The sequence below is a fragment of the Lampris incognitus genome, chromosome 12 (assembly GCF_029633865.1).
Source record: "Lampris incognitus isolate fLamInc1 chromosome 12, fLamInc1.hap2, whole genome shotgun sequence".
Lineage (NCBI taxonomy): Eukaryota > Metazoa > Chordata > Actinopteri > Lampriformes > Lampridae > Lampris > Lampris incognitus.
Window position 1 is genome coordinate 36114232 of NC_079222.1, and position 9284 is coordinate 36123515.

At 50.7% G+C, this 9284-nt stretch overlaps 1 protein-coding gene across 1 annotated transcript; it reads left to right on the forward strand.

The window, feature by feature from the left end:
- Positions 1-4595: 4595 nt before the first annotated feature.
- On the forward strand, positions 4596-9284 carry otpa (orthopedia homeobox a). Its single transcript, XM_056291119.1, has 3 exons — positions 4596-4671; positions 5274-5671; positions 8713-9284. Exons 1-3 carry the CDS (start codon positions 4596-4598, stop codon positions 9232-9234), a joined length of 996 nt encoding a protein of 331 aa, XP_056147094.1. The 3' UTR covers positions 9235-9284.

Below are 9284 nucleotides of genomic sequence, written 5' to 3' on the forward strand. Positions count from 1 at the left end.
GTCTTTATAACCAGTAATAGGATGTTAATTGTTTTGGAGCAATTTCTCACATTTCTGACAGTAATGGAGCCATTTTACTGCTGAAAACCACATTTTTCCAAGACGAGCTTTCTCGTTGGCTGATGAAAACACGCACGCGGACGTCTGAGTGCGCCGCGCGCAGGCCAGTTGTCTTTGCGCGGCGTTAGGCACGTTGTCCCAGTCCTCCCGTGCTTCTCGGGTCTTTTTTTGGCGGATCTGGTTTTCACATGTGCTTCTGGAAGGTTCCTGCTCACCGGCTACGCACGTGTGTGTGTGTGTGTGTGTTCACCTGCCCTGCTCGTGCGGTGGCACGGGGCTCAGGGCACCTCGGCCTGTTTTACCTGAGGCCTGCGGCGGACACGGGGCCGTTTGGGGGGGGGGCGGGGACACCGTTTTGTCACCCGGATGATGGATGTCTCTCGCGGCCGTTCCTGACACTGTTGTCGTTGGGGTCCCCCGTTACTTAAAAGCCCCGATCAAGCGGGCCCAACTGAGGGCCACATTCATGAATAGTGTGATATTAAATAAACTCGCTGGCCGGACAAATTAGGGGGTTACATTTTGGCTTGATCCCTATTTTACAGGTTTCAATAATTATCGCGATCACCCTGAAGTCTCATTACCCCCTTAATGAGCCGCTGCTACTCCGTGACATCTAACCGCTCCATCTCGTTAAGGAAATCGCTCTTCAATGCTGATTATTTTATTTGGGAGCATAATTATATTTCTTTGGGATAAATCACGGACTAATTGAGTCCGTTGCAGAGGGCAGCAGCGCTAATTGAGGCATGGGGATGCGCGCGCGCGCGCGCGGGCACTACTACTGCCCAGGTTTGTGTCCGACGTGACGCAGCGACGCACCGTGATGGATGGATGTGATGGATGGATGTGATTGGATGGGTGGATGTGTTGGGATGGATGGGTGGATGTGATGGAGCCACAGGGCCTCGGTGAGCGCTCTCCTTCCGCAGATTCACGAGACACAACTTCTCCTCCTGTAAATCCCTCCACCGTCACCTCATCGCCTGCACAAAACAAGAATGTGATTGGTTAAACCGGCGCTCGTGCAGATGGAAGATCGATTTTTCTCCTCTGAATTCTCTTAATTGAGTGAATGCGGAACCCCCCCTCCCTCCCCTCCCCCCGGCAGCGAAGAGAAAGGGGTGGGGGGGGGGCAACAAAACGATCCCGTATTTTATCTGCGCATCATGAGCCGATGGCTGGCGGTAGCGGAGTGAGTGATCACGGCGACAAACCGGTTAAAAGCGACGAAAAGTCTCCGCCGCTGAAAATAATCCCTACCCCCCCCCCCAAAGCGGGCTCGCCGGGGTTTGTAGTGCAGCTCCGCGCGGCGCGCAGGGTTACGTTTGTTTTCTTACGGTTTTATTAGAAGTCACTCATCTCCAGAGCGCGTGGAAATGTCTTCCTTTCCACCCAGATGCGCCGCATTAACCGGCGCGCGCGCGCGGTGGGGGCGGGGGGGGGGTGTTTTGCCCATATCGCGGGTAAGATTGATGTGCGCGCGTTCCGGGAAAATACCCCTGCTCCTTGTTTATCCCAATTACAAGGAAAACCGGGAGGCTTCATCGAGTCGCACCCTCCGTCTGCCCGGAGGAGTCTGAGCAGAGCCAGCGCGAGCCACGCTGGAAACCACCATAATCATGACACCTTCTCGGAATTTCACCCCCCCCCCCAAAAAAATATATATATATAAATATATAAATATTAACGGGACCTAAAAACGCAGAACTGAGAGCAGGAAAAACGATAATGATTATTTTTATGATTATGACAACATGTAACTGATCACATATTTGTATGACCTAATGGATTGTTTGTTTGATTTGGGGGGGGGGGGGGCAGGAAGCTATGATCCAATCTGCAGCCTTTCTCCGTTCGTCCACGTTTTCCAAATAACCCTTCAGATCTCGCAGCTGACGAGTCACGTCAGTGTTGTGTGTGTAGTCCAGTATCCCAAATTACAGACTTGCCTGAGGGGGGCTTCATAGCTACCCCGGATCCGGGTCGCATGGGATCAGGATCAAGACCCTAAAACCAACCCCTCTCACGGGGAGGACAACGCGGCGCCGCGTGTCTGCCGGAGGCGGACGTGATTGGATCCCGTCACCTGGCGGCGGGCTGAACTGCGCCAGGCCGCGGGGAGCCGGGTGTCGGTCTTCCAGTGCGGGGATGTAAAACCACCGAGGGAGGAAACAAAGACCTCTGCGAGATTCAGCCTCAAGCAGTATTGTTGTCTTTTTCTGCCTCACTGTAAAAAAATTATTTGACCGATCCGATCAAATAAATAAGGACTTCCGGTCGCCGACATGGCGCCAAAACAAGCAGCCGTTACGCGCGTGACACCCCTGGCGTCTTACGCGTGACCTATAAGCGCCACAGCACGAGCCGTCCGCGTCCGTTCGCGCAGCTACGAAAGCGCCGGGTTGTCGGGAGAGCCGGAAAACCAAGCGCTCCATCAGCATCCGGTTCCGGTGTGCGCGAGCAGGGACCGAACAAACATGCGATGACCGTAAATAATCGCCGTGCTTCCGAGCGCGCCAAGCCACACCGGGGCCGCACGGAAGACGTCACGCGTTAAAATGCCTCGACCCCCGTCCGCGTCATGAGAAGGCCGTTAACGCCCGCCTAAATCACTTCTATTTATTTTATTTTACTTTACTTTTTTTTTTTGATAATAATTTGAACCAACCCGCGGATATCTTGACGCCGAGACAGCTGTAAGGTAGTCCCAATTCTTTGGCAAAACAGGAAGAGGAGGACACGGCTGTTTCCAAGTCCACATGTTGGTCCCCTTTCCTGGCGCTGACGCACCGGAGCCGGCCGGCCTGCGGCGCCGCGGGGCCGCAGCGGGTCTCCGTGCGTCCCGGTCGTGATGCGGAGCGCCGTCCGTCCCGGTCGTGATGCGATGCGCCGTGCGTCCCGGTCGTGATGCGGATCTCCGTGCGTCCCGGTTGTGATGCGGATCTCTGTGCGTCCCGGTCGTGATGCGGTGGTCCGCCGCCGCCCGGGCCGGCGTTGTGCGCCAGACTGCCGGATGAAGGATGAGCAGAGGCGTGGGAAGCCGGGAGAAATGGACGAAAGGACCCCCCAAAAGAGCCTCCGGGTTCACGCTCGGGCGCGTCCTTTGTGCCAGTCCAGTCCAAGTCACGATTCACCTCATGACAAATACAGCAGCTCGCGCCCATGGCCCGGCATTTGTTTTGTTTCGTTTTTCTATAAAAAAAAGAAAGAAAATAAAAATGGAGTCTTCCTTTGTCAGGGCACAGAAATGAGTGGTTGCCTGGCTGCGGTCTCACCGATTCCAGAAATAACTTTAATCTGGATACGGTATGAATAAAACAACAACAACAATCAACAGTGCGACATAAAGTCGCTCATTCCAACTGAAGGATTTTATTTTTATTTTTATTTTTATCCCCCCCCCCCCCCCGCGCGTGCAGAGAGAGAGATGTGCCCTCCGCTCGGGCGCGGGGTGTCCTCGCTCCTCCTGGCTGCCCATCACAGCCAAATTACTGGTACAGCTCATAAACCAAACTCTCGAGCCACTTCCCCCGCGGGAGGGTAATTACCCCGGTCACGTGTCCTCTTAAACAAGTCGCTGTCTGCTCGGCGGCCTCTTAACCACCAGTAATGGCCGCTAATACGGGCCGGGCTCTGCTCAGATACCTGCAGCCACAGCCAGCGGATGGGCCGCCATGACTGGACCCAAGAAAGTCTGGAAGTCGGTGTGGCGGAGAGAAGGCTGCTGTCTGGCCGACGAGTAAATGGCGGACAGCGCCGCAGGTTCAAACGCCGTGACATGTTGTGGGGCACAAAAGGGGGGAGGGGGGGGAGCAATGTAGGTAAAATACAGCGATGCGGCCTCCGGCTCACACCCAGCAAGCAGCTCGTCCTCCTGCGGGCGCCGCGGCCGCGAGTTCACCCCGCTGCGGGGGGCTTCACGTGCTGATACTGAGCCGCTTCCTATTGCCCCCCTCCCCCCCCGCTTCCTCGTGCAAACAACGCTTTTAATTGTTCAGACGCGGGAGGCAAAGTTGCCCCACTCCTACGAGGAGGCAAGACCGGCGCTGCACAGTTAAACAACAATATTGTGGCGCTCCACAGTTTGTGGAAAGGCTGCGAAGCTTTTCCGCAGATATTAAATCAGCTTATTTTATTGGATGTAATTTGGAGGGGAGGAGGAGGGGGGGGGTTAAAAAATCAAACCCAATTACAGGAATGAGGAGGAATGAAGTAGATTGGGGAATTTAACTGGCTGGCTCGTCGGGGGTCTCGGGTTAGCTGACATGTCTCGCGCTCCAACTCTGATTGGTCCTCGTTTGATGAAGCTCATGGGTTCATTCCGCTGTTAAGCGCCTCCCCGTTTCTCTAAAGTACATTATAATGCAACGAACCCCCTTTTTTAACCACAAACCGAATTTGCTTTCATTTAGGCTATATATATTTCTTAAGTAGGTTAAAGTCGTAGAGAGGGGTTTTTTTTCCTTTTCTTTTTTTTTCTCTTTTTTTTGGGGGGGGGGGGAGAGTAGCGTTTCGCCCTGGAGCGGTGCGCGATGCTGTCGCACGCCGACCTCCTGGATGCTCGCCTCGGTGAGTTATCGTCACCAAACTCCGGTCTTCAACTCTACTGTAAGCTGGAGGCGTCTCTCATCTCAACCCGAGCGCAGAAGTGTGCTCCTGGTGTTGTGCTCCTCGTGTTGTGCTCCTCGTGTTGTGCTCCTCGTGTTGTGCTCCTCGTGTTGTCTTGGCGTGACTGAGTGAGCTAATTCATGCAAAGCTGCAGCCTAACTGTTATCATATTACTGCGTAATGTGGTGGAAGTATTTGCTGAGATATACCGGTGTGACTGAGCTGAATTAGCCTGAGTGAGTGTGTGTGTGTGGGGTGTGTGTGTGTGTGTGTGTGTGTGCAGATTTAACACGCATGCTGTATTTTGCTTGCAGTAAGTCGCCTTTCTGTCTTGATCACCTGCACCCTAATTTAAGATCTGGACTGGTTTCACCGTGTTCCGCTGCTTGAGATAAACCGGAAATGTGATATATTTTTTTTCCTCTTCTCCGACAAAAGCAGACATGTGACCAGACGGTTTAAACCACTGACCATTATTTTATTTTTATTTTATTTTATTTATTTATGCATTTTGTAGCGTGCAGGCTGCACTTGTGTTTGAATGGGCTTTGCCTAAATTTTCAACTTGTCACTGAGCGTCTCGCTCCCGTCTGGCCACGCAGGGATGAAAGATGCCGCGGCGGAGCTCCTGGGTCACAGGGAGGCTCTGAAGTGCAGACTCGGGGGAGGAGGGGGCGACCCGGGCCACTCCGCCGGAGAGCTCGCCCCGGGCCCGGACGGGGTGGAGGGAGCGACCATGCTGCCGGGCGACGAAATCAGCAACGGCGGGTCCAACCCGTCCGGCGGGCAGGTCGGCACCAAAGAGCAGGACAAGCAGCAGCAGAACAACCCGGGCCAGACCGGAGGGCCGCAGAGCCAGAAGCAGAAGCGGCACCGGACCCGCTTTACGCCGGCCCAGCTGAACGAGCTGGAGCGGAGCTTCGCTAAAACGCACTACCCGGACATCTTCATGAGAGAGGAGCTCGCTCTGCGGATTGGCTTGACGGAATCGCGCGTGCAGGTAAGGCGGAACGTTGTCTTGGTTACAGCGCGGCCAAATAGAATAGATACGGAACAAACAAATCATGACGCTGCAATGCGCGCTTTAAACAAAATAATAATAACAACAACAACAATAATGATGATAATAATAATAACAATAATAATAACGATAACAATAATAATAATAATGATGATAATAACAATAATAATAACGATAACAATAATAATAATGATGATGATAATATTAATGATAATAACAATAGTAATAACGATAACTTTAATAATAATGATGTAATAATAACGATAACAATAATAATTATGATAATAATGATGATAATAATAATAACGATAACAATAATAATAATGATGATGTAATAATAACGATAACAATAATAATGATGATAATACTAATAACGATAACAATAATAATAACGATAACGATAATAATGATGATGTAATAATAACGATAACAATAATAATTATGATAATAATAACGATGATAATAATAATAACGATAACAATAATAATAATGATAATAATAATAACGATAACAATAATAATAATAATGATAACGTAAGGCCATATTTTGGTCGCTACGTGCTCGACAGCTGTTAATTGTCATGTTTTGTTTTGAAACGAACCTCAAATAGAAGCGCAGCTCAACTACAGAGCTGGCGCCAAAACAGACGCGCGGAGGCGGGAAGACGCGGAGTGTTTATTAGAAATAATTTCTGAGTCAGGTAGAACTCATTTGCCGGTTTTACTTTTCAATTATTAATTCATCGAACACCATGAACATTACAAGCCAGCGGATTTTATGTAACACGGTAAAACTGTAGGCTATAATTATGCTAAATTGGTTATTATCAACAACAGAATTTTTATTTTTAATTGATCTAATATTTTGATGGAAATTTAATTCATCAAATGCATGCACAAATTAAATACAATCGATTTATCTATAATTAGGTTCATTGTAATTTATCTTCAGCATAAAATAATTAACTTCAAAAGAAAATACAAATTGATGATGCGACATAACAACAATAATTATAATCATAATCATAATCATAATAAAAACAAAAAATAATATCATAATTATTTCCTGCCTACCCACCTGCCCCAAAAATCCTTCTTTGTTGGTCTGTAATTCAAAATTGCGCATGGAACAATTAAAACAAATGTAATTTAATTGGCCTTTTATACGTCACAGCAGAACGCAGCATAGACTGGTTTATGGAGCAGGACCTCCTGCCGTGCTGCATTCTGGTTCGATACCAAAGCGGCACAGCTGACTGTACAATAGCACGGGGACGTGCGGCCGACGCGCGTCACATATCGGCACGCGCTCACACAGACTGCTACATAATATCAGCAGGCGGCGAGCTCACCGACTTGATCAAAGGCAACGAGGATAATTAGTATGATTATTCTGAGACGGTGTAACCTTGGACGCCCCGGGTGTTCCAGAAGCGCTCTATAACTCACCACCCTGAGCCTGCAGGGTGACAAATCTGAGCTGTATTTACCCTCCCCGCTATGTTTCAATACGACCACCTCCTGGCCAGCGGCTGCAGACTCCGGTCAGGCTGGCCAGCGGCTGCAGACTCCGGTCAGGTTGACATTATGTACCTGCGGTACGGCGCCCGGCCTTAATGCTCACACGCGTCCCGCCAAAAGCAGGTTGGACCATTTCACGCACACTGGTTTTAAACTCGGCAGTAATATTTGTTATATTCGCGGCCTGTTTTCACTGGTCTCTGGTTTCTGCTACCACAGCTAGCACGTATTACCAACCGGTATTTAAACTTACTGCGTCAAGGACTTATTTATTGGCCTTTTTGGCCAACTGGCGAGGGGGAAAATGCGCTCGAGTCACCCAAACGTGAAATAGTATCCCCGATAATGATTACCAGCCCGTCGAATTATTCAATTTGTAGTTATATTATTTACATAAAATAAGAATTAGCGAAATGGCGCTCATCAGCAATTATGATGGGCTCCTGCGGCTGACAGGAGCGGATCCAAGACCTGGTCTGTCAGTGATCTACGGCTTAATGGCGGACGTGGCGAGAGTGCGCCGTCCGTCTTTTAAGCAGGATGAGGAATTGCGTTTTCTTTCGTTTGAAGGCAGTAATGCATTTCCGCCGGGTTTCCCGCCTGACAGAGAAACACGGCGGGATGGGCCCACTCTCATTACACCGCTCCCCTTCCTCAGCCGCAGCTTTGCATTCACCACCGATGCCCGCTTACTCCGAAAGCTACCCGATACATACATACATACATACATACATACATACGTATGTATGTATGTATGTATGTATGTATGTATGTATGTATGTATGTATGTATGTATGTATGTATGTATGTATGTATGTGAATGTATGTGTATATATGTATATATGTATGTGTATATACACACATATATATATTTATATGTGTGTATACATACATACATACATACATACATACATGTATATATATATATATATATTTATTTATTTCGGGTAATATAGGAGTATGAAATAGTGCGCATTTGTAAAAAGGCCTGTAGCCTACACAGCACAGTGTGCGCCATATGTGGTTTATGTTATGCTGATGCGACTCTTTACAGTACTAGTGGCAGCGTTCTGTCATTGGCGTGGCTTTGCGTGGCTGTTCTCCGGTGCATCAGAGTCAGGGACTTGTTCCTTGTGCAGTGCCAGGGTGTAAGCACAGGATGTTGTGTTGCTGTAAAGCCCTCGGAGGTACCTGTGTGATGTGTGATATGGGGCCATAACAAATAAAACCGGCTTGACCTGACTTGGCTGCACCAGGCTGCTGGGCAGGTCGACACACTCGCTGAACCAAGCAGCGCACGTGTGCAGTCTTTATGACGATACAGCGAAGTAAAGTAATTACACCGTGATGGTGATTAGCCGTCAGGTCGGTCCACAGGTGTTAGAGGGCTGTTCAGGGCTGTTCGGGGCTGTCCGGGGCTGTTCGGGGGCTAAGGTGACGCGTCTGCGTGGTGGACCAGGCGTTTCTGCTCTGCTAACAACGACCCATCTCCGGTTGCAGGTTTGGTTTCAGAACCGGCGCGCCAAGTGGAAGAAGCGCAAGAAGACCACCAACGTCTTCCGGGCTCCGGGGACCCTCCTCCCGACTCACCACGGCCTCCCGCAGTTCCCGTCCGCCGCGGCCGCGGCCGCCGCCATGGGCGACAGCCTCTGCTCCTTCCACGCCAACGACACGCGCTGGGCCACCGCGGGGATGCCGGGGGTGTCCCAGCTCCAGCTGCCGCCCGCGCTGGGCCGGCAGCAGGCCATGGCGCAGTCGCTGTCCCAGTGCAGCCTCGGAGCTGGGCCGCCTCCGAACTCCATGGGTCTATCCAACATGTCGTCGAACGGGTCCGGGCTGCAGTCGCACCTGTACCAGCCCACCTTCCCCGGGATGGTGCCCGCCTCCCTGTCCGGTCCGACCAACGTCAGCGGCTCCCCGCAGCTCTGCAGCTCCCCGGACAGCGACATGTGGAGGGGGACCAGCATCGCCTCGCTGCGCCGCAAAGCGCTGGAGCACACAGTGTCCATGAGCTTTACTTAGGGGCGCCGCGCCGAGGCCACCTTCTGATTTTCGATTCCCGCCATCTTCCA

Bases quoted from the DNA above. Each gene is read 5' to 3' on its own strand.
- otpa (XM_056291119.1), top strand. From the start codon at position 4,596: ATGCTGTCGCACGCCGACCTCCTGGATGCTCGCCTCGGTGAGTTATCG. The intron at 4,672-5,273 runs GTAAGCTGGAGG...CTGGCCACGCAG, and splicing joins CTCCGGTCTTCAACTCTACT to GGATGAAAGATGCCGCGGCG. The intron at 5,672-8,712 runs GTAAGGCGGAAC...CTCCGGTTGCAG, and splicing joins TGACGGAATCGCGCGTGCAG to GTTTGGTTTCAGAACCGGCG.